This window comes from Artemia sp. Qi Xiang Cuo, chromosome 18 (genome assembly GCF_049724085.1).
Source record: "Artemia sp. Qi Xiang Cuo chromosome 18, ASM4972408v1, whole genome shotgun sequence".
NCBI classification, from domain to species: Eukaryota; Metazoa; Arthropoda; class Branchiopoda; order Anostraca; family Artemiidae; genus Artemia; species Artemia sp. Qi Xiang Cuo.
This window is the reverse complement of record NC_142811.1, coordinates 61,278,893-61,305,491: the sequence shown is the minus strand read 5'-3', so window position 1 is coordinate 61,305,491 and position 26,599 is coordinate 61,278,893. Positions and strand designations below refer to the sequence as shown.

Sequence of the window (26,599 nt, the reverse complement as noted above, 5' to 3'; positions counted from 1 at the left end):
TTTTTAGATTTTAGATAAAAGTGCAAAAAAAGATATTCTTTAAAATCTAGAGGGGGGAGATAATTCGACTTTTTTATGCTCTTCAATGAAAATTCCCCAAAAATTAGCTCAAAATCTTGCCTTCCTGTTAGTGCTCTTGCATTCTCTGTATGGTCTATATGCCCATCCCATCTGAGGGATACACTGTTTAATTAGTGTTGCCAGATGTCTGGTTTAAAGTTGCGCGGCCATAAAATGCGCCAAAAGCTCCATTTTTCTAGTAAAAATACGCCGAATGAACGATTTTCTCGCACCAAAAACATGCACCGATTTGAAAAATCCAATGCACAACCACCTCAAAAAGCGCCGAAATGGCGTAAATGGGTTTAATTTGTAAACTTTTCCTTACTGTGACAACTTTAATTCTTTTGAAGACGAGTTGATAAGACCCGGTGAGGAGCAAATCAAAAATTGAGACAAAATAAAGAAATACTTTGGCAATTGGACCACAGTTGTTATCACAACGTCATAAACAGGTTATTTCAGACAGGTTCTACAAACTTAAATATTCTAGCGGCAATTTTCGTTAGTAAAGAAACAGTTGATTAATAGTAAAAAAAATTTCTCTCTGTGTACTGGCTATATATACATATCTCTATACACGTAGCCTATTCATAAATGGAGAACTCAAAGTAAGTTACTTTACTTACTGTGGTTTATTCTATACAATGAATATTGTCTCCCCCGCAAAAAATTGCAATTGTCCTGACAATTTCTTGCAATGGCACATGTATGATATAACCCCGACCACTCAAGTTGTTCATCTGTTGACGCATTGTAGAACCGTTTTTTTCGTTACTTTCATTCAGCTTAGCGTGCGACAAGACAAAGAAAAGTGACAGAATAGATGGGAAATATATAATTTGGGCTATATATTTTCACATTAGGGGAGGGGATTGGGTAAAGTATAAGGACAGTGAGAAGTTAGAAAACGATTCTTACTTCATAATATGTAGAATAATTGTACCTAACAAATATGGCATGCATTCCCGCTATACTTTACCCCCCCCCCCCCCCCTAGTGTGGAAATATATAGCCCGAATCTGTTTCTAAAGTATTGTATTTTTATCATACTTAGGTATATCTCATTAGGAATGAGCGCCAGAGAAACAGGTTCTACTTAGATGAAGGATATTAGGTCGGGGCTATATCATACAAGTACCCTTGAATTTTTCACACGCATTTTTAGGCCTTTTTTTAGTTTCTTGTTCCAGTTCTCAGATTTACCTATGTAAATATTTAGCCCTTTTAATTCTTGGAATGTTTTGAAGTTTCCCCTTGAATTACGCTTTGGCAGCTATGGGAACTTTCCAAACATAGTACGCATGCGCTGAAGCAATTAGATAAAGGGAAAAGCTGGACTTTCTAGTCGAATGAATGCCTTGTGTTAGAATTAATGGATGAAAACTTATTCAAACTAATCAAAGTAGAACCGTGAAAATTTAAATTGGGTGATTTTTTCACACAGCTATAAAAACCTATCAATTTTAAACTAAAAAAAATTCAAAAATTGCGACATCATTCTAACTAGGTTGCAATGGCACAAGTGTTAGGACCAAAGGTCCGAGCCCAGTCGGGAGGGCCAAGCATTTAAGTAAAAGACAGGGGTATAATTTGCTAAGAGAAAGAGGAGAGGCAACTACCCCCTCAAGAACTCAGCTAGCCCCCCCCCCCCCAGCCAAAATTTAGTTTCTGCATAAAATCTTGTCAGAACTAAGATAAGCCTGCATAATTCAAGCATCCAGAGAAACAGATCATTCTTTAGTATATATTTGCCCGCATGGCACTATATGGTTCATTTTTCACTGTCGTTTTCACTTTATTTGGGAAAATAAACTCCAACCATTCCCCCCTCCCAGTATTCTAGTGCAATTACGCCACTGGTTACAGACCAAGCAAGTGAAGAGAGGTGACGTCAAGCAATATATGAAAGGTCCGATCTACCGGTCATAGCTTGCAAGGGCCGAAGGCAAAAAAAAGTTTAGATAGACAAAAATCTTGTCTGCTTATGGTGGACCTTTTCCGTTTAAATAAAGTGAACATTTTTTAGGAATAATACAAGTAAGAATCTTAGAATTTTTAGGATTACTTATATAGTTCCTAAAAGGGGGCTTCACTTTACAAACATTCCCACCTTCCATAATGTGCAAATATATAGCCTAAATTATATATTTTGCATGCATTGTACCATATCTATCTCTTTTGTTTCAACTTAATACCCGTAAACCGAAGCAACTTAATGCACAAATAAATAGTGGTATAGGTTTAATTTGAATTTTGGAATATTCTAACTGCGTTCCAAAATATAGGTATAATGCAGGGGTATTATTTGCTATGACCAGAGGGCAATTGCCCCTCCTAGGCCTTGGTTTGGGAGGGGACAAATACCTATCCCCCCCAAAAAAACGACGCCCCTGTGTCTTACTATCCCTTTGGCTGTTCAATTTTACATGGGGGGAGAATTTTCCAGGGGGTAATTGTCTGTGGGGAGGAGTTTTCCAGGGAAAATTCTCCACGGTGAAGAATTGTCTGAGGAATCGTCTATAATGGGAAGGAGTGCTAATTTTCGGAGGGGGTGAATTTCGTTATTTAGCAAGAATTCAGGTGAAATGTTTTCAAGTTAAGCTCAAACAGTTTGAACAAAGAGCTGAACGACAAATTAAGATTCATCAAAACCTTTTATTGTGGGGGACATCATAAATTAAAACTTAAAACGAACAGAAATTATTCCGTATATGAAAGGGGCCGTCCCTTCCTCAACGCCTCGCTCTTTACGCTAAAGTTTGACTCTGTCTCACAACTTTATTTTTTAAAACGATAAAAAAAACTTTAGCGTAAAAAGCGAGGCGTTGAGAAGGGAGCAGCCCCTTTCATATTTGGAATAATTTCTGTTCGTTTTTGAGTTTTAATGTCGCTTCTTACTTTCAGTTAAAAAAAAACTTGTTTTTTTTATTTAATTAGAGGAAAACTTTAAGACAAAAGGCCTCTTCTATTAAGAAACCGTCATCCCAATCCATTTCTCATTTTTTACATTATATTCAAAAATTATGTTAACTTTAGTTGAGGTATAAGGCAAATTTGTTTTACTAAGGAATAATTCCTATCCCGTCTAATCAAGTTAATGCATTATAAGTATAAGAACTTGCTATGGTATTAATTTTCTTATCATTCCTTTACTAGATTAGACAGGGAAGGAATCATTCCTTACCATTCCCTAATAAAGGGCCTAGCTTTGCAGGCAGCTTATTGCTGCGGTGAGTTGTTAGTAGTAGTAGTATTCCCTAATAAAACAAGAAAAGTTTGCCTATTGATCTTTAACTAACTGAAGTTAATATCATTCCTTAGTAAAGTGTAGAAAGTGAGGAATGAATTAGAATGACTCTTTCTCAATGAAACAGGCCTTAATGTTTGCAAGAAGACAATAATTGACTAGACCCGGAAAGGGAATCCTGGTCGCTCGCGGGGAATGTTTTTGATTGGATATTTTCAAAGTGAGAAGGCGAGTGAGAGTGGCTTGTCTAAAAATATCATGTGTTAAGGTTTGCATCTGTGCCACTTCACTGAATGACTTCTTGAGGCAAAAATCAAACATTCATTAGAATGACATTGGAAGACGGATTACTTGGGTAAGATTTTTGTCGCTTTTTGTTTAGAATAATGAAACAGTTTGTGGTAACAAACTGTAAGTAAGGAGCGACCCGGCTCAATAGTAACCGAAACTCTAAAAAACGTAAGTTTGATACCAATAGATACACAAAAGTATTAAATTTTACTGCTGATTTCAAATATATAAGTTTTATCAAGTTTAATTTTACCCATCAAAAGTTACGCATCTGAGAAAATTTGCCTGATTTTCGAAAAAAGGGGGAAACACCCCCTAAAAATTATAGAACCTTAATGGAAATCACACCATCAGATTCAGCGTATCAGAGAACCCTACTGTAGAGGTTTCAAGCTCCTACTTGCAAAAAAGTGGAATTTTTTTTTTTTTTTTTTTTGCCAGAATAAAGACCACGGATGCGTATTTATTTGTTGTTGTTTTTTTCCCAGGGGTGATCGTATGGACCCGGTGGTCCTATAATATCGTGGGAGGGCTCATTCGAACGTAAGTAACCGTTTAGTGCCCTTTTAAGTGAGTAGAAGGGGAGGTTCTACTCCCACCCCTCACCCCTGCTGCCACCTATAACTTTTTTTACATAGTTTAATGAGGACAGGGTCAATGACCTCTTTCTCAATGACCTCTTTCTCCAGGTGTGTTTTTGGCACGCTCTCAGCGAATGCTATGATCCAGAAATAGTATTTGTTGTTGTTTCCGAGGCAAATGTCAAGGTCAATGTTGTTGTTGTTAGTGCACACTCTCAGCGAATGTTATGATCCAGAAATAATATTTGTTGTTGTTTCCGAGGCAAATGTCAAGGTCAATGTTGTTGTTGTTGTTGTAAGTGCACGCTCTCAGCGAATGTTATGATCCAGAAATAGTATTTGTTGTTGTTGCTCGAGCCAAATGCTATGAGTTTCCAAGGAAACAGTTAGATCACGTGTTTCCTTCTCAGCCAATCAGCGAGTCGGTTACATCCCCTCTCTCAGCCAATCAGAGAGCTGGTTACATAACAATTTGACCTTGAGATTTCGCATATAACGGGCATGCAATGTGATTCACTAAGTTTTTAGTTAGCAGTGTAATAACATGAGTGAACAAGTTGAGTTAGAAATATCCTTTTATTGCAACTGTTCTATTTGTAAGGGGCATTTTCATGATTTTGAGTATTCCTATGAATCTACTGAATGTTTAGAGTGTATAGAGGCAGAGACAGATGAGAAGAATCTGGAGGAAGCGGGAAGAAAATTTATATGCGACATGGAACGAAATTTATACTGATTGTAAATAAGCTCAGATAAAAGAAGGATTAGTATGTTAGAAAAGGAAGATCAAAAAAAGGGACTGGTAAAAGAGGGATTTCTCTGTAGTGTAAAAGACAGCAAAACCCAAAGAAAAAGGTGAAAACCCAAAGAAAAATATATATAGTGCAAGATATAACTCGGATTATTATGATGATTATGCTCTAAGGGAAGAGAAAAAGTGGCCCTTTAAGAGACAACATAAGAGGTCATTCTACGAAAAGGATTTTAAACAATGGAAACCATGGTGGAAGAGTTCCCATATATGATTTACCGTTAAATCTAATTATTAATATGTATAATGAGTTTTATACCATAATCATACAATAAATTTGTTTGTGCTATTTTAATTTTGATATACTCGATACGTATAGAATAAGGATACCAATAGAGACTTCTGTACATGAATGGTTCAGATTGATTAGATCACCATATAGAGTGTTCTCAGTCCACAACCAAGTTTTCTATCAAAGATAACAAAAAATAAATGATTCTTCTAATCTTTATTCCTTTGATATATCGATATTTATAACAGTTTTTAAATAAAGTACATCTGGTTCAATTACGTCAACCTCATTTTCTTCATTTACAATTATATCTAGGAGAAGAGGCATCTCCTCAAATAAATCGCCGCGTACTCTTATGGGTAAACTAGGAGCCAACCGCTCATCGTCCTCTATACAGACTCGGCCCGAAGGCCCCCTCCGTACTAAATCATCAGATGTGTATGAAAGTCCATCATCTGTATAATGAACTTCTAGCACGTCGTCATCAACATCTATACTTTCAATCTCGGGTTTACACAAAAGAAGCTCCTCACTTTCCGTGAGCTCCCACTTGGTCCATACATCCTAAAAGATTGAGAACGCTATGATCAAAAACTAGAGTTTACGGTCAAAAACCTATATTAGTTCAGATTTTACGGGAATAGTTTATTTTCGAACCAATATATCTACCAAAGGTTCAATACCTGAGTTAAACTAAGAGGTTTCAATTTCAGGAAAAAATTACATTTTGACAACATTTGACAATTTACCAAATTTAAAGTTTTGTTTAGTTTCAAAATGTTTTCTGTCACTCATCATCTTTTAATCATTCACTAACAATACTAAAGAAAACCACTTTCCATGGTTTATCGATTTTAAATTATTAAGAAGGCTATTATTTCTTTGAAATATACATTTTTCATTTTTAATTTTCATGCTTTTGATAAGTATCTTGTCCTTTTGGTGTAAATTGCAGCTGAAGGCTTATCGCAAAATCACTGTTTCAAGTTTTTTCATAATTAAAGGATACGAATTAGAACCATGGGAATGCATTTTCATCATATTTTGCTTATTTTCGTTGGAAAAAACACTGAAAAACCATATTAATAGATATATTTTTAAGTTTTTCACTAAAAATTCCTTTTTTTTTTGCCAAGCCTTTACCTCCCTAATTAAAGGATATTAATTAGAACCATGGGAACGTAATTTAATCGTATTTTACATTTTTTCTAAATTTCGTGTGTTTTCGCAATAGAATGGCTCAATTGTGAGTTTTTCACTGACAATTCCTTTTTAGCCACGCCTTTATAATCAATGGATCATAGTTCTTTGTAAAGTTATGTTTAGCGATAAACTTATTAGAGTGACAAAAAACTTTTTCCCACAAGAGGACACTTTTCAACTAAAAGTAAAGAGCTACCAGACTAAATCAAAGATATGATGAAATAATAACGAATAATTGTTCAAACGTAAACTTATGTCCAGTGACATACTAGTTAAAGTGACAAAAACTTTTTCCCACAAGAGGACACTTTTCAACTAAAAGTAAAGAGCTACCAGACTAAATCAAAGATATGATGAAATAATAACGAATAATTGTTCAAACTTAAATTTTCTGTAAAGTTATGTTTAGCGATAAACTTATTAGAGTGTCAAAAACTCTTTCCCACAAGAGGACACTTTTCGACTAAAAGTAAAGAGCTACCAGACTAAATCAAAGATATGATGAAATAATAACGAATAATTGTTCAAACGTAAACTTATGTCCAATGTCATACTAGTTAAAGTGACAAAAACTTTTTCCCACAAGAGGACACTTTTCAACTAAAAGTAAAGAGCTACCAGACTAAATCAAAGATATGATGAAATAATAACGAATAATTGTTCAAACTTAAATTTTCTGTAAAGTTATGTTTAGCGATAAACTTATTAGAGTGACAAAAAACTTTTTCCCACAAGAGAACACTTTTCGAGTAAAAGTAAAGAGCTACCAGACTAAATCAAAGATGAACAGAAATAATAACGAATAATTGTTCAAACGTAAACTTATGTCCAATGACATACTAGTTAAAGTGACAAAAAACTTTTTCCCACAATAGGACACTTTTCAACTAAAAGTAAAGAGCTACCAGACTAAATCAAAGATATTATGAAATAATAACGAATAATTGTTCAAACTTAAATTTTCCGTAAAGTTATGTTTAGCGATAAACTTATTAGAGTGACAAAAACTCTTTCCCACAAGAGGACACTATTCAACTAAAAGTAAAGAGCTACTAAATCAAAGATATGATGAAATAATAACGAATAATTGTTCAAACTTAAATTTTCTGTAAAGTTATGTTTAGCGATAAACTTGTTAGAGTGACAAAAACTCTTTCCCACAAGAGGACACTTTTCAGCTAAAAGTAAAGAGCTACCAGACTAAATCATAGATATGAGGCATTATTAATATTATAGACATTTCAAAAAATAAAGGGTAGTATTTGGATGTAACACATTATTCAGATGGCAAATAAGAATGGCCCCAACCATGCCATACATCCTAAAAGATTGAGAACACGATGATCAAAAACTAGAGTTTCCTGTGGAAAACCTATATTAGTTCAGATTTTACGGGAATAGTTTATTTTCGAACCAATATATCTACCAAAGGTTCAATACCTGAGTTAAACTAAGAGGTTTCAACTTCAGGAAAAAATTACATTTTGACAACATTTGACAATTTACCAAATTTAAGTTTTGTTTAGTTTCAAAATGTTTTCTGTCACTCATCATCTTTTAAACATTCACAAACAATACTAAAGAAAACCACTTTCCATGGTTTATCGATTTTAAATTATTAAGAAGGCTATTATTTCTTTGAAATATACAATTTAACATTTTTAATTTTCATGCTTTTGATAAGTATCATGGCCTTTTGGTGTAAATTGCAGCTGAAGGCTTATCGGAGAATCACTGTTTCAAGTTTTTTCATAATTAAAGGATACGAATTAGAACCATGGGAATGTATTTTCATCATATTTTGCTTATTTTCGTTGGAAAACACACTGTAAAGCCATATTAATAGCTATATTTTTGAGTTTTTCACTGAAAATTCCATATTTTTTTGCCAAGCCCTCACCTCCCTAATTGAAGGATACGAATTAGAACCATGGGAACTCATTTTCATCGTATTTTGCGTATTTTCTTTGGAAAAAACACTGAAAAGCCATATTAAGAGCTATATTTGTGAGTTTTTCACTGAAAATTCCTTTTTCGTACCAAGCCTTGACCTCCCTAATTAAAGGATATGAATTAGAACCATGGGAACGTAATTTCGTCGTATTTTGCTTATTTTCGTTAGAAAAAAAAACTGAAAAACCATATTAAGAGCTATATTTTTGAGTTTTTCACTGAAAATTCCTTTGGGGGGTGAAGGGGTTAATATCCCGCAGAGATAAGTTTATATTGGGATTGAAAAAGAAAAAAACATTGGAAGAAATAGATAGGTAGGAAAAAATGCTTACATTTGCATAATCCGTCTGGGCTTGGATGTCGGAAGGATCTGACATAGCATGCTGGAGGGTAACCTCCTGACCTATCGTTGATGGGGCAGCTATTAGAGGTCCATGGAGAGCGGATGTGCTAGCGATGTCACATTCCAATACGGCTTGGGTAGGCATCACTTGTTTAGGAGGCTTCGGCCAGCGACCATATTGCATAACAGTAGCCTTTCCCGGGCTCGCATTATTAGCCCTTGCTCTCTTACTGGATGGTGGCGACGGTCATTCTTCACAATTTGCCTTAAAAACAAGAGAAAAAATTAGTTTCAAAATAATTTAATCCTTTTTTTAAAAGAAGTAAAATTAGTATCATCATTCAAACGAACCATAATTTTGTCTAGAAAAGAATTTATCACTAAGAAAGCCCCCATGCGCCAGCATTTTCAGTAAAGCAAAAAATAAGAATATACTAAACTCAGAAATCAAATGCTATTTCAATTAATTAAAAGAAAAAAAAGGCTTATTCATCGACATCCCAACCTAACCTTCCTTTTCATTCAAACACTTTGTTTTCATTTTACAATAATGGTGATAGAATTGAGGCATGTAAAACCCCCCCCCCCCCTTTCACCAATGTCCTAAATATATTGTTGGTAATTATTTTTGGAAATAATCCCGTTTAACCTGTTCTCCGGCAAATACAGGTTACGAATCCACAAGCTTAATAAACAGTAATCTCTTTTTGCTTAAAACCATTTTAATTTGAGAAAGAGAAAAACAGACACTTTTCAGCTAAAAGTAAAGAGCTACCAGACTAAATCAAAGATATGATGAAATAATAACGAATAATTGCTCAAACTTAAATTTTCTGTAAAGTTATGTTTAGCGATAAACTTATTAGAGTGACAAAAACTCTTTCCCACAAGAGGACACTTTTCAACTAAAAGTAAAGAGCTACTAAAACAAAGAAATGATCAAATCATAACGAATAATTGTTCAAACGTAAACTTATGTTTAGCGATAAACTTATTAGAGTGACAAAAACTCTTTCCCACAAGAGGACACTTTTCATCTAAAAGTAAAGAGCTACCAGACTAAATCAAAGATATGATGAAATAATAACGAATAATTGTTCAAACTTAAATTTTCTGTAAAGTTATGTTAAGCGATAAACTTTTAGAGTGACAAGTTCATCATATTTTACATATTTTTGGATTGAAAACACACTGAAAAGACATATTATTTGAACTCACATCAAACTTTGCCGGGCTTGCATTTGAAGAACCTTCCATTATTTTCTATCTTGTCCTTTATTTCAACCTATACTGACTTAAACCTTTTCAAAGCCCTAAAATATACTAACCTAACGGTTATTTATTTATGAAATCGTGCAAACTGTTGATTTTAGAACAATAATTACCTTTCTATATATCATTTAACACTCACTAGAATTGCCACTTATCACTCACGGAGAATGGTTTCAAAACAATACTTCTTACAATACATAGACTAATTGTGTCAAACGAGACATCTTCAATGCAGATTAATTAATTGTTACGTTCGATTTTGTTTTGGACATAGGAAAGCATCGATGGGAGTGAGAATTTCTGTAAAACTATCAAAGATTGATCAACTCTGTGATTTCACACTTCTTATGTAATCTGAAAGAAAAAAGAAGAAAAATTGATAAAAGATATTTTGAAATATGCCCCAAAATCAGAGCTATTACAACTTAAATGACGCGAGGGGAGGGGGAATCAGGTTTAAGAATATCCTGGATATATCATTTTATATTATCTAACTACTCACAGAAGGAGTCGTCACAGAAACTTTGACAAGGACTCATTTGATTGGGAATTAAAGTGGCTAGCACCCAATTCACAGGAGGGGGCGTGAAAACTATGGTTTTTAACTTTGATATGCAAGACTAGAAAGAAAAGTTCTTAGGTGTGGAGCTCCCCCACAGCCTCAACCCTCGCTCTTGAAATCCCTTGAATTAGGTTAGAGACAGACAAAAAGTTAGGTGTATGGTTAGGTTAGCTTAGATTATGTTAGGTTAGGTTAATTTAGGTTAGACTAGCTTAGCCTACGTACGCGCGCGCGTACGTAGGCTAAGCTAGTCTAACCTGTATTTGCCGTAAGTAGTCTAACTACGTAACCTGTATTTGCCGGAGAACCGGTGAAACGGGATTATTTCCAAAAATAATTACCAACAATATATTTAGGACATTGGTGAAACGGGTGGGGGGGGGGGTTTTACATTCCGCAATTCTATAACCATTAATTTAAAATTATAAAAAATTGTTTGCATGAAAAGTAAGGTTAGGTTGGGAGGTCTATGAAAAAGCCTTTTTTTCTTTTAATTAATTGAAATAGCATTTGATTTCTGAGTTTAGTATATTTTTATTTTTAGATTTACTGAAAATGCTGGCGAAGGGGGACTTTCTTAGTGATAAATGCTTTTCTAGACAAAATTATGGTTCGTGTGGATGGTGATACTAATTTTCCTTCTTTTTAAAAAAGGGGTAAATTATTTTGAAACTAATTTTTTCTCTTCTTTTTAAGGCAAATTGTGAAGAATGCCCGTCACCACCATCCGGTTAGAAAGCGAGGGCTAATAATGCGGGCCCTGCGAAGGCTACTCTCATGCAATATGGTCGCTGGCCGAAGCCTCCTAAACAAGTGATGCCTACCCAAGCCGTATTGGAATGTGACATCGCTAGCACATCCACTCTCCTTGGACCTCTAATAGCTGCCCCATCAACGATAGGTCAGGAGGTTACCCTCCAGCATGCTATGTCAGATCCTTCCGACATCCAAGCCCAGACGGATTATGCAAATGTAAGCATTTTTTCCTACCTATCTATTTCTTCCAATGTTTTTTTCTTTTTCAATCCCAATATAAACTTATCTCAGCGGGATATTAACCCCTTCACCCCCCAAAGGAATTTTCAGTGAAAAACTAAAAAATATAGCTCTTAATATGGTTTTTCAGTGTTTTTTCTAACGAAAATGAGCAAAATACGACAAAATTACGTTCCCATGGTTCTAATTCATATCCTTCAATTAGGGAGGTCAAGGCTTGGTACGAAATAGGAATTTTCAGTGAAAGACTCACAAATATAGCTCTTAATATGGCTGTCGGGTGTATTTTCCAACGAAAATACTCAAAATACAAAGAAAATACATTAACATGGTTCTAATTCGTATCTTTCAATTAGGGAGGTCAAGGCTTGGCTAAAAAAAAGGGAATTTACAGTGAAAAAGTCAAAAATATAGCTCTTAATATGGCTTTTCAGTGTTTTTTCCAACGAGAATAAGCAAAATATGATGAAAATGCATTCCCATGGTTCTAATTCGTATCCTTTAATTATGAAAAAACTTGAAACAGTGATTTTGCGATAAGCCTTCAGCTGCAATTTACACCAAAAGGACATGATACTTATCAAAAGCATGAAAATTAAAAATGTTAAAATGTATATTTCAAAGAAATAATAGCCTTCTTAATAATTTAAAATCGATAAACCATGGAAAGTGGTTTTCTTTAGTATTGTTTGTGAATGTTTAAAAGATGATGAGTGACAGAAAACATTTTGAAACTAAACAAAACTTAAATTTGGTAAATTGTCAAATGTTGTCAAAATGTAATTTTTTCCTGAAGTTGAAACCTCTTAGTTTAACTCAGGTATTGAACCTTTGGTAGATGTATTGGTTCGAAAATAAACTATCCCCGTAAAATCTGAACTATTATAGGTTTTCCGCAGGAAACTCTAGTTTTTGATCATCGTGTTCTCAATCTTTTAGGATGTATGGCATGGTTGGGGCCATTCTTATTTGCCATCTGAATAATGTGTTACATCCAAATACTACCCTTTATTTTTTGAAATGTCTATAATATGAATAATGCCTCATATCTTTGATTTAGTCTGGTAGCTCTTTACTTTTAGTTGAAAAGTGTCCTCTTGTGGGAAAGAGCTTTTGTCACTCTAATAAGTTTATCGCTAAACATAACTTTACAGAAAATTTAAGTTTGAACAATTATTCGTTATTATTTCATCATATCTTTGATTTAGTAGCTCTTTACTTTTAGATGAAAAGTGTCCTCTTGTGGGAAAGAGTTTTTGTCACTCTAATAAGTTTATCGCTAAACATAACTTTACAGGAAATTTAAGTTTGAACAATTATTCGTTATTATTTCATCATATCTTTGATTTAGTCTGGTAGCTCTTTACTTTTAGTTGAATAGTGTCCTCTTGTGGGAAAAAGTTTTTTGTCACTTTAACTAGTATGTCATTGGACATCAGTTTACGTTTGAACAATTATTCGTTATTATTTCTGTTCATCTTTGATTTAGTCTGGTAGCTCTTTACTTTTACTCGAAAAGTGTTCTCTTGTGGGAAAAAGTTTTTGTCACTCTAATAAGTTTATCGCTAAACATAACTTTACAGAAAATTTAAGTTTGAACAATTATTCGTTATTATTTCATCATATATTTGATTTAGTCTGGTAGCTCTTTACTTTTAGTTGAAAAGTGTCCTCTTGTGGGAAAAAGTTTTTTTCACTTTAACTAGTATTTCATTGGACATAAGTTTACGATTGAACAATTATTCGTTATTATTTCATCATATCTTTGATTTAGTCTAGTAGCTCTTTACTTTTAGTTGAAAAGTGTCCTCTTGTGGGAAAGAGTTTTTGTCACTCTAATAAGTTTATCGCTAAACATAACTTTACTGAAAATTTAAGTTTGAACAATTATTCGTTATTATTTCATCACATCTTTGATTTAGTCTAGTAGCTCTTTACTTTTAATTGAAAAGAGTCCTCTTGTGGGAAAAAGTTTTTTGTCACTTTAACTAGTATGTCATTGGACATAAGTTTACGTTTGAACAATTATTCGTTATTATTTCTGTTCATCTTTGATTTAGTCTGGTAGCTCTTTACTTTTAGTTGAAAAGTGTCCTCTTGTGGGAAAAAGTTTTTTGTCACTCTAATAAGTTTATCGATAAACATAACTTTACAGAAAATTTAAGTTTGAACAATTATTCGTTATTATTTCATCATATCTTTGATTTAGTCTGGTAGCTCTTTACTTTTAGTTAAAAAGTGTCCTCTTGTGTGAAAAAGTTTTTGTCACTTTAACTAGTATGTCATTGTACATAAGTTTACATTTGAACAATTATTCGTTATTATTTCAACATATCTTTGATTTAGTCTGGTAGCTCTTTACTTTTAGTCGAAAAGTTTCCTCTTGTGGGAAAGAGTTTTTTGTCACTCTAATAAGTTTATCGCTAAACATAACTTTACAGAAAATTTAATTTTGAAAAATTATTCGTTATTATTTCATTATATCTTTGATTTAGTCTGGTAGCTCTTTACTTTTAGTTGAAAAGTGTCCTCTTGTGGGAAAAAGTTTTTCTAACTTTAAATAGTATGTCACTGGGCATAAGTTTACGTTTGAACAATAATTCGTTATTATTTCAACATATCTTTGATTTAGTCTGGTAGCTCTTTACTTTTAGTTGAAAAGTGTCCTCTTGTGGGAAAGAGTTTTTGACACTCTAATAAGTTTATCGCTAAACATAACTTTACAAAGAACTATGATTCATTGATTATAAAGGCGTGGCTAAAAAGGAATTGTCAGTGAAAAACTCACAATTGAGCCATTCTATTGCGAAAACACACAAAAGTTAGAAAAAATGTAAAATACGATGAAATTACGTTCCCATGGTTCTAATTCATATACATTAATTAGGGAGGTCAAGACTTGGCAAAAAAAAAAGGAATTTTCAGTGAAAAACTCAAAAATATAGCTCTTAATATGGCTTTTCAGTGTTTTTTCCAACGAAAATAAGCAAAATATGATGAAAATGCATTCCCATGGTTCTAATTCGTATCCTTAAATTATGAAAAAACTTGAAACAGTGATTTTGCGATAAGCCTTCAGCTGCAATTTACACCAAAAGGACAAGATACTTATCAAAAGCATGAAAATTAAAAATGTTAAATGTATATTTCAAAGAAATAATAGCCTTCTTAATAATTTAAAATCGATAAACCATGGAAAGTGGTTTTCTTTAGTATTGTTAGTGAATGATTAAAAGATGATGAGTGACAAAAAACATTTTGAAACTAAACAAAACTTTAAATTTGGTAAATTGTCAAACGTTGTCAAAATGTAATTTTTTACTGAAATTGAAACCTCTTAGTTTAACTCAGGTATTGAACCTTTGGTAGATATATTGGTTCGAAAATAAACTATTCCCGTAAAATCTGAACTAATATAGGTTTTTGACCGTAAACTCTAGTTTTTGATCATAGCGTTATCAATCTTTTAGGATGTATGGACCGAGTGGGAGCTCACGGAAAGTGAGGAGCTTCTTTTGTGTAAACCCGAGATTGAAAGTACAGATGATGATGACGACGTGCTAGAAGTTCATTATACAGATGATGGACTATCATATACATCTGAGGACTTGGTACGGCGGGGACCTTCGGGCCAAGTCTGTATAGAGGACGATGAGCGGTTGGCCCCTAGGTTGCCCATTAGAATACGCGGCGATTTATTTCAGGAGATGCCCCCTTTGCTAGATATAATGGTAAATGAAGAAAATGAGGTTGACGTAATTGAACCAGATGTACTTTATTTAAAAACTGTTATAAATATCGATATATCAAAGGAATAAAGATTAGAAGAATCATTTATTTTTTGTTATCTTTGATAGAAGACTTGGTTATGGACTGATAATACTCTATATGGTGATCTATTCAAACTGAACTATTCATTTACAGAAGTCTCTATTGGTATCCTTATTCTATACGTATCGAGTATATGAAAATTAAAATAGCACAAACAAATTTATTGTATGATTATGGTATAAAACTCATTATACATATTAATAATTAGATTTAACGGTAAATCATATATGGGAACTCTTCCACCATGGTTTCCATTGTTTAAAATCCTTTTCGTAGAATGATCTCTTATGTTATCTCTTAATGGCAGACTTTTTCTCTTCTCTTAGAGCATAATAATCAAAATAATCTGACTTATATCTTGCACTACATTCTTTTTTCTTTGGGTTTTCACTGCTGTCTTTTATACTACATAGAAAGACATCTTTTATCAGTCCTTTCTTTTGGTCTTCCTTTTCGAACATACTAATCCTTCTTTTATCTTAGCTTATTTGCAATCGGTATAAATTTCTTTCCATGTCACAAATAATATTTCTTCCCGTTTCCTCCAGATTCTTCTCATCTGTCTCTGCCTCTATGTAGTCTAAACATTCAGTAGGTTCATATGAATACTCAAATCATGAAAATACCCCTTACAATAGAACAGTTGCAATAGAAGGATATTTCTAACTCAACTTGTTCACTCATGTTATTACACTGCTAACTAAAAACTTAGTGAATCACATTGCATGCCCGTTATATGCGAAATCTCAAGGTCAAATTGTTATGTAACCAGCTCTCTGATTGGCTGAGAAGGGGGATGTAACCGACTCGCTGATTGGCTGAGAAGGAAACACGTGATCTAACTGTTTCCTTGGAAACTCATAACATTTGCCTCGAGCAACAACAACAAATACTATTTCTGGATCATAACATTCGCTGAGAGCGTGCACTTACAACAACAACAACAACAACATTGACCTTGACATTTGCCTCGGAAACAACAAAAATACTGTTTCTTGATCATAACATTCGCTGACAGTTTGCACTAACAACAACAACAACAACATTGACCTTGACATTTGCCTCGGAAACAACAACAAATACTATTTCTGGATCATAACATTCGCTGAGAGCGTGCCAAAAACACACCTGGAGAAAGAGGTCATTGAGAAAGAGGTCATTGACCCTGTCCTCATTAAACTATGTAAAAAAAGTTATAGGTGGCAGCAGGGGTGAGGGGTGGGAGTAGAACCTCCCCTTCTACTTAAGTGACCAAAAAATGGAGGGCAACTAGGCCCCCTCCCACGCTCATTTTTTCCCAATGTCACCTGATCAAAATTTTGAGATATAAATTTTGTTCAGCATGGTCGAAAATATAACAAATATGTCTTTTAGGATGAATTAATCCCCCAAAGTCCCCGGGGGAGGGGGTGAAAGTTATGAACTTTACCCAATGTTTACGTATAGTATTGGTTATTGGGAAGTATACAGACGTTTTCAGGGAGGATTTTTTCCGGTAGCGGGGGTGGTTTGGGGGTTATGTGGGAGGATCTTTTCATGGAGGAAGTTTTCATGGGGGAAGGGACATTGCTATGAAGGGGGGGCCAAATTTCCCAGCAGTATTTAAAAAAAGATCAGAAATTAAATAAAAAAACAAGTTTTTCAACTGAAAGTAAGCACAGCAACATCAAAACTTAAAACGACCAGAAATTATTACGTATATGATTGGGTTCACCCCCTAGTCAATACCTCACTCTTTAAGCCAAAGAATTTTTAGCACTTTCATAAGAGCTATTTATTCTAATTAACGGCCTTTGTGATTAAGGGTCATTTTTAAAGAATTGGAACAAAATTTTGACTTTAGCATAAAGAGCGAGGTATTGACTAGGGAGCGAACCCCCTAATATACGTATTAAAAATATACGAATATAGAATTTCGTTACGTAAGTTAATTCGTAAGTTACGTATATTTATTACTAATAAAAACGTTCGTAAATAAACTAAACAGCTTTTGAGAAAGCCATTTAACCAAATAGCCAATAAAAGTAAAATTTGTATGCAAATTTTGTTTAAATTTTCATGTACGGTGAGCCAAAATCAAAACCTGTGTTAATTCAAAAACGCTCAAGAATTAAATAAGAAAACAAGTTTTTTTAACTGAAAGTAAGGAGCAACATTTAAACTTAAAACGAACAGAAATGATTCTGTACATGAAAGGTGCTCTCCTCTCCGCAACGCCTTGCTCTTTACGCTAAAGTTTGACTCCTTTCTCACAACTTTATTTTTTAAAACAATAAAAAACTTTAGCGTAAAGAGCAAGGCGTTGTGGAGAGGACAGCCCCTTTTACATACGGAATAATTTCTGTTAGTTTTAAGTTTTAATGTTGCTCCTCACTTTCAGCTAAAAATTATTTTTTTGTTTAATCTGATTCAAGACAACACCATCACATCGATAAAGCAAACATCAAAACCACATGGTGAATAACCCTATTAAAGTTAATCACATTAAATCCATTCATAGGTGCTGTTTGATGAGATTAGGATTATTTTGTGTTTTTTGCAATTTTACAGGGAATTTGTGGATGTTCAGTTTATTTACTTTTTCTTTTATTATGGTCTTAAACCACCTTATATATCATGTCAATGCTTCGCCCAAACACGATGAATTTGTTTTTCTTGCTCATTAGTTCTGGTAAACCTTACAGCCTGGTAAAACGTACAATCACAATAATGTTTTGACCTTTTCAGTGAGGTATGGGGCTCAGTACTTGGAACTCGACTAGATAGTAAAAAAATAAATTTGAACAATCTTTATAGCTTTTACAACATATTTATTTTCAAAATAAACTTCTATGAATTATTACGCAAATTTTTAGAGTATCCCTACCCCTTTGGCTCGAGCTAATTTGTTTAATCCTCAATGATGTTCACTTGACAAATAAGTATAATAATTTATATATCAAAACGTATACCCAAATATTAATTTGAAAACGCGATCATACCTCCTAGACATTGTCAATTTGATAAAAAGGTCAATTTCAAAACAATCCTGCAACAGGGTGTCCATGGCTATTGTAGAACAATCCTGCAACAGGGTGTCCATGGCTATTGTAAAACAATCCTGCAACGGGATGTCCATGGCTATTATAAAACAATCCTGCAACAGGGTGTCCATGGCTATTGTAAAACAATCCTGCAACAGGGTGCCCATGGCTATTGTAAAACAATCCTTCAACAGGGTGCCCATGGCTTTTGTAAAACAATCCTCCAACAGGGTGTCCATGGCTATTTTAAAACAATCCTGCAACAGGGTGCCCATGGCTTTTGTAAAACAATCCTGCATCAGGGTGGCCATGGCTTTTGTAAAACAATCCTGCAACAGGGTGTCCATGGCTATTTTGAAACAATCCTGCAACAGGGTGACCATGGCTATTGTAAAACAATCCTGCAACAGGGTGCCCATGGTCTTTGTAAAACAATCCTGCAACAGGTTGTCCATGGCTGTTTTAAAACAATCCTGCATCAGGATGCCCATGGCTTTTGTAAAACAATCCTGCAACAGGGTGTCCATGGCTTTTTTAAAACAATCCTGCAACAGGGTGCCCATGGCTTTTGTAAAACAATCCTGCAACAGGGTGTCCATGGCTATTTTGAAACAATCCTGCAACAGGGTGTCCATGGATTTTTTAAAACAATCCTGCAACAGGGTGCTCATTGCTTTTGTAAAACAATCCTCCTGCAACAGGGTGCCCATGGCTGTTGTAAAACAGTCCTGCAACAGGGTGTCCATGGCTATTTCAAATTTGGAGATGTAGGACACGTGGAAGAACGGCCATTGGTGCGAGGCTCCGTCCGTGTGACTATACCTGAAAGCCTCTGAAGGTAGAATCTGTGCTGGAGTTCACAACGGTAATGTGCGTTCGAACTCACTGGTGGCTAAACGTTACCTGGTCGTCCTTTAGCTTTTAGCAATGGGATATCTGGGTCTTAGTCCCTGGATTATATTTTGGTCCATTTAACTAGACAGTTATTGTTCAACTATATCGTAACAGACAAGATTGTTTCACCATGTTTCACCATGTCATAACCATGGTGAAGCATTATGTGGGATAGAAACGATAATAGACCATGGTTTCAGGACCTTCTCAGTGGCACAGCACTAGCGCATAGATGGGAGGGTGAGGAGCAGGTTTCATTCATTCATGCGCAATGTATCTCTTCGTTGTAGGTTTGACTTATTATATGACTTTTAATCTGCTCGTTTTAGGATTTAGGAGTATTCATCTATTTTTCTTGATTTTTTTAGAGATTTTAAAAAAAGAGAGTTCATAAGAAAAACAATTATCAAGCTAGAGTTCACGAGGGATTTATTACAATTTAAATTTAAACGTCAATCCCGATTCAGTTTAAGATAGGGTATTCAATGGGTCCGGAATATCTCTAATATCAATTTTATTAAGGTTTCTGGTATTTTTATTATGCGCATAAAATGCGCAAGCTTATGCGGGTAACACCTCCCTTGCAAATTCTAACAATTTCAACTCTTTGGTAAAGGTGTTCCACAGGGAAGCTCTCTTTACTAAGGAAAAAATCTCTTAAGATCTGTCATAAACACGAAATACATAGTTTTTGAACAGATCGGGTCTTTCTGATAATTGAATATAGCAAAACGAGATAGACTATTTATGAGACAATTAACATATAAAAAAGGTAAAGGATACGGCACTAGACCCTTAAATTCCAAACCAGCGGTGCTGATCTCCGTCTCAAGGCCCTTCAGCCAGGAATTGCAATGGAGGGATGGGGCCAGCCATTCTGTGCTTTCACACACCCTTCCTGTTTACCTTCCCCACATTTCTCCAGGTACTCATTTAAAGTAGTCCTAGACCCCCACCTCAAACGAAATATTTGGACACATTAGGATTTGAACCCTTGCTCTCTCGGACAAAGCAGCCTAAATCCAGCGCACAAACCACTCGGCTAGGACTACTCACAATTTACATATGCTCTAGGCAAAAAAAATATAATTAAATACCAGTCAAGAAAACTTTAAGATTTTGTTTGATAAACTGACTGGATCCTTTTGTTTGCCAATCTATCTCAAGTTCTTTGACTATTTCTTCAAATGATGCCCTTAAATCCAAAGTTGGTCTTCCTTGCCTTCTTGCTTGATTTGTGTTAAATGAAAGTCAAATGCTGGCCTATGTTAAGGCTTGGATATTGTTTTTCTTTTATCTTGTTCTCATTTTATATATTATAAAGTTTGTATTTGCCCCCTTTTTATACAGTTTGTTTATTTTAGGTTATTATGTTGTTGTTGTTTCCCCTCTGTCTGTTGATAGGAAATAAAAAGATTTATTATTGTTAGTGTAAAAAGTACCTTTTATGTTTATCCATTGCTTCGTTGAAAAGTTACATTTATTTATTTATATGTACAGTTCGTTTTAATCATAAATTGAAAGACAGTGTTGTTAAAAATTTATTTAACCTGAAAAGTAATTAATGGTTTATAAATAGCAATGCTAATAATCAAAATTGATAATTATTGTGTTGTTGTTTGATCATTGAAAATATAGTATTAACATTTATCAATTATATTATTGTTTAATTAATTATATTGCTATAATTATTTTTAATTGTATATTATTAACACACATCAATTAACGGCATTAAAATAACGGTATAATAATAGTTTGCAGGTTTCTTCTATTGTGAGACGCCAATAACTAAAAAAAAAAAACTCTAAAGAAACATAATGCAAAATTGCTAACGCTAGAAGAATTCTGATTAAATTTTGAATGTAGTGTTAAAAAGCGTGTAAGGCGACTTTTCTAAATAATGAAGTTTATTAAAAGCGAGGAAGAGAGAGAGAGGGGGAGCGGAGAGTTGGTGATAATGAAAAAGAGAGAGATCATGGTAGAAACACAAAGAGGGACCAGAATCAGTTTGTCACCTGAACATGAACCTCCTTACCATTAAAGTGGAATTTTACTGGCTGGTTAGCAAGGTTGGCTTTGCTCTCCATCCATATATTCACTCACTGAACAGCTGCTAAATGAATTCTCTGGCAAGACAACGCTCCAAAAGGATTACATTTTTTTAAATATATGTATAGTTACAAAAGAGGGAGTGAGAGAGAGAGAAAGAGAGAGACGCTAGGGAGAGATGGGAGTAGAAAGAGAGAGAGCGAACGGTTGAATTCAGTTTGTCACCTAAAAATCAACCTACTTAGTATTAAAGGGTAATTCTGACCAAAAATGATAAAAAGGGTAATTTGGCCTAAAAATCAACCTACTTAGTGTTAAAGGGTAATTTTGGCCAAAAATGGTAAAAGGGTAATTTCGCCTAAAAATCAACCTACTTAGTATTAAAGGTTAATTTTGGCCAAAAATAGTAAAAAGGCTAACTTGGCCTAAACATTAACCTACTTAGTATTAAAGGGTAATTTTGGCCAAAAATGGTTAAAAGGGTAATTTGGCCTAAAAATTAACCTATTTGGTATTAAAGGGTAGTTTTGGCCAAAAATGGCAAAAGGGGTAATTTGGCCTAAAAATCAACCTATTTAGTATTAAACGGTAATTTTGGCCGAAAATAGTGAAAAGGGTAATTTGGCCTAACAATCAACCTACTTAGTATTAAAGGCTAATTTTGGCCAAAAATGGTAAAAAGGGTACTTTGACCTAAAAATCAACCTATTTCGTATTAAAGAATAATTTTGGCCAAAAATAGTAAAAAGGATAATTTGGCCTAAAAATCAACCTACTTAGTATTAAAGGGTAATTTTGACCAAAAATGGTTAAAAGGGTAATTTGGCCTGAAAATCAACCTACTTAGTATTAAAGGGTAATTTTGGCCAAAAATAGTAAAAAGGGTAATTTGGCCTAAAAATCAACTTACTTAGTATTAAAGAGTAATTTTGGCCAAAAATGGTAAAAAGGGTAATTTGGCCTAAAAATCAACCTACTTAGTATTATAAGGTAATTTTCGCCAGCTGGTAACTAAGCTGCATTTATCTTTAGCGAAATTATTTTTTGAATTCGATCTTAGAAATTTTTCCATCTCACATCACACAATTTTAGAGAATTTTATTTAGACAATTTTAGATAAGTATTGTGTTAATTCACTCGCAAAAAAGATTTTGACCAATTTATAGTTTCCATGAGCTGGTCCAAAAACTCAAATTATCATTGCAAAAATCCAAATCTAGGCATAATAACAGTTGTCCGTTTATTAAACTAATTTTGGTAATGTTCACTATTTTGACTTTTAAATGATCATTGTGTTGTTAAATTGGTTGCTTTGGACATGTTGCTTTGTTTCCTATTTCAAGATAGGTTCAGATAGGCCTTTGAAAACCCAACAGGCTCTATTATTTCTCTATATAGTATCCTATAATTATCACCGCTTATTGTAGGTCCCCATCCTACCCAAAAAAAGGCATATAAGAGTGCCAGTTGTATTCACGATGCTCACATTCTTGTTTTATATTTGTAGAAAGACGTTCCGGACAATCCTCATCACAGGTGGTGCTGGATACATTGGATCACATTGTGCAGTAGACCTCCTTGAAGCTGGCTATGATGTAGGTAGCCCTAATTACATGGAAAAGAGTTAGGGGCTTATAAAGGTTATTTGGTCTAAATATACAGCTCACGAGTAGCTATTATGTAAACCGCTATCTATTTATCTATCATTCAAGCTAGTTAAAGAGGGCCTCATGTTGGCTTTTAAGCTTTACCTAAAATTTTCAGTATTAATCTGGTGTATCTAAGGAAAGCTTATTGTGGGATAATTTTTTCAACGTAGTTTTTGTGATGGAAGTAAAGAGCTAAGTTGAAAATTAAAACGAAATGAAGTTATTGCGTCGCAGTTTATGCAACATATTTTTTGAAAAACTGTTTCAAATGAACTGATTCATGTTATTTTCCTATTTTTGTAGAATTCTGAAAAACTAGGCTCTATACACCAAAACATGTTACGGAGCAGAAAGATCTTAGTAAACTGGAAGAAAATAAAAAATCACTTATAAGATTCATACCAGCCAAGGAATAAATCGATAACTCTTACTAAACAATTTTAATTCTAAAAAAATGAAGCAAGCTTAGTTTTCAGTGAATAGCTAGTTTTCCCAAGTTCTAAAAACACAGAAAAATATCAAGAATTAGTTTATTTGAAACAATTTTTCAAAAATATATTGCATGAACTACGAAGCAGTAATTTTGTTCGTTTTAAGTTTTAACTTTAATCAGAAAAAAATCTTCTTTTTAAAACTCAAAAGTTTTTTTAGGTTTTAAAATATAGACAATAAACCTCACGAAAAGATCAACTATACAACTTAAGTTTAAAGAGCTCAGCATGATTTGTGTTGAAATAGGACATTAAATATAGGTTTTACTTCACCATTTTTTTTTTCAAACTTTCCCTTTTAAAAGAATCTGCAATTTTGTCAAACAGTTCGTGGTACCGACCTGTAAGCTAGGAGTGACCGGGCTCAATAGCAACCGAAACTCTAAAAAATAGAATTTCGTTACCAATAGATATATCAAAATAATTGGATTTTTATGCTGATTCTAAATATATAAGGTTTATTAACTTTAGTTTTACCCATTAAAAGTTACGAGCCTTAGAAAATTTACCTTATTTTCGAAAAAAAGGGGAAATACCCCCTAAAAGTCATAGATCATTAACGAAAATCAAACCATCAGATTCAGTGTATCAGAAAACCCTACTGTAGAGGTTTCGAGCTCCAATATACAAAAATGTGGAATTTTGTTTTTTGTTGTTGTTTTTTACAGAAGATAGATCACGGATGCGTGTTTATTTCTTTTTTTTTTCATGGGTGATTGTATCGACCTAGTGAGCTTAGGACATCGGGAGAGGAGATATTCTAACAGAAATTAAAATTTCTAGTGGACTTTATAAGTGATCAAAAAATTGGAGGGCAACTAGGCCCCCCTCCCACGTCACTTTTTTTCCCAAAATCGTCTGGAAATTCAGAGATTGCATATTTTGTTCAGCATAGTTGAGAGGTCTAACAACTTTTTCTTTGGATATAACATGACCCCTTCCCACAGCCCCTAAGGAGAGTTCTTTAAGTTAAACAATCTGCCCATTGTTTATGTAGCCTATCGTATTTGTTATTGTGAAGCATACATACATTTTTCAGGTGGGGTGGGGGGGGGGACGAATACTTGCTGGAGGTACACAGGGATAATTTTTTACGGAGAGGGTATTTTCCATGGATTGAACTTTTCAGTGGAAATTGTATACGGGAGGAAATTGCTAGAATTCCTATACGAAATTTCCTTATATTTTTTTCTTTCTGACTCAATTTTACCCTTGGAAATGTTAAGTGTAATTGTTCGGGGTAAAATTTCACCATGATTGAATTTTCCAGAGGATATTTCCGCAGGGAGGGGGATATTTCTGTGGAGACGGAGCCAGATTTCCTGGCGTTATTTCACAAGCTATCAGAAATTGAATTAGAAAAAAAAGTTTTTTCAACTGAAAATAAGGAGCAATGTTAAACCTTAAAACGAACAGAAATTATCACGTAAATGAGGGGGGTTACCCCTTCTCAACACCTCACCCTTTACGCTTAAATTTAGATGTTGTCCCAATTCTTTAAAAACGACTTCTGCAACACAAGGGTCGTTTAATTAGAACAATAAGTAACTTTCTTAATAATACCGAAAAACTTAAGTATGAAGAGCCAGGTGTTGAGGAGGGGATAACCCTCCTCGTATACGTAATAATTTCTGTTCTTTTTAAGATTTAATGTTGCTCCTTACTTTCAGTTGAAATAATTTTTTTTATATACTTAATCAAACAGTTTGTGGTAACGAACTGTAAGTAAGGAGCAACCCGGCTCAATAGTAACCGAGGAATTTTAATACCAATAGTTACTTCAAAACCTTAATGAAAATCACACTATCAGATTCAGCGTACCAGAGAACCCTACTGTAGAGGTTTCAAGCTCCTTTCTGCAAAAATGTGGAATTTTGTACTTTTTGTCAAAAGGCAGATCACGGATATGCGTGTTTTTTTTTTGTTTTTTTTTTCAGGGGTGATTGTATTGACCCAGTGGTCGTAGAATATCGTGGGAGGGCTCATTCGAAGGGAAATTCAAAGTTCTAATGCCCTTTTTAAGTGACCAAAAAATGGAGGGCAACTAGGTCCCCTCCCATGCTCCTTTTTATCCAAAAGTCACCCGATCAAAATTTTGAGATAGCCATTTTGTTCAGCATGGTAAAAAAATATAAAAACTATGTCTTTGGGGATGACTGAATCCCCCACAGTCCCTGGGGGAAGGGCTGCAAGTTATGAACTTTGCCCATTGTTGGCTATTGGGAAGTCTGCAGACGTTTTCAGGGAGATTTTTTTCTGGTAGTGGGGGGGGGGGTTACGTGTGAGGATCCTTCCATGGAGGAAGTTTTCATGGGGGAAGAGACATTACTATGAAGGTGGCGCCGGATTTCCCAGCATTATTTAAAAAAACTATGAGAAATTAAATAAAAAAAGACATTTTTCTGCTGAAAGAAAGGAGCAACATTAAAAGTTAAAACGAACAGAAATTATTACGTATATGAGTGGGATTGCCCCCTAGTCAATACCTCACTCTTTACGCTTAAGTTTTTTTAGTACTTTCATAAGAGCTATTTATTCTATTTAACGCTCTGTGATTAAGAGGTCATTTTCTAAGAATTGGAACAAAATTTGAACTTTAGCGTAAAGACCGAGGTATTGACTAGAGGGCGAACCTCCTAATATACGTAATAAAAATATATGAAAATAGAAGTTCGCTATGTAAGTTAATTCGTAAGTTACGTATATTTATTACTAACCAAAACGTTCGTAAATAAAATTAAACAACTTTCAAGAAAGCCATTTAGCCCAAAAAAAGTAAAATTAATATGCAAATTTCTTTTCAATTATTCATATACGGTGAGCCAAAATCAAACCCTGCATTAATTCAAAAACGTTCAGAAATTAAATTTTAAAAAAACAAGTTTTTTTAACTGAAAGTAAGGAGCGAAAATTAAAATTTATAACGAACAGAAATTATTCCTTATATGAAAGGGGCTGTCCCCTCCTCAACGCCTCGCTCTTTACGCTAAAGTTTTACTTTTTCTCACAACTCTATTTTTTAAAACAATAAAAAAAAATAAATAATAAAAATGATAGTAAAAAAGTGTACTATTGGCCATTAGTGATCGAGTTAACTTAAAATGATAG

The 26,599-nt window shown here is 34.1% G+C and overlaps 1 protein-coding gene across 2 annotated transcripts in view; it reads left to right on the top strand.

Annotated features, from left to right (window-relative positions):
- The first annotated feature begins 551 nt into the window (after window positions 1-551).
- The window catches only part of LOC148941742 (UDP-glucose 4-epimerase-like), a 49,995-nt gene continuing 23,947 nt past the window's right edge, over window positions 552-26,599 (top strand). The window contains exons 1-2 of one of the 2 annotated variants that reach the window (XM_089104645.1): window positions 552-671; window positions 22,859-22,950. In XM_089104645.1, the coding sequence (XP_088960771.1) occupies window positions 658-671; window positions 22,859-22,950 (106 nt within the window). In that variant the 5' untranslated portion in view covers window positions 552-657. Of the gene's footprint in view, window positions 672-3,427; window positions 3,666-22,858; window positions 22,951-26,599 lie in introns of those variants that run through there. The other variant, XM_089104644.1, reaches the window with a different exon arrangement.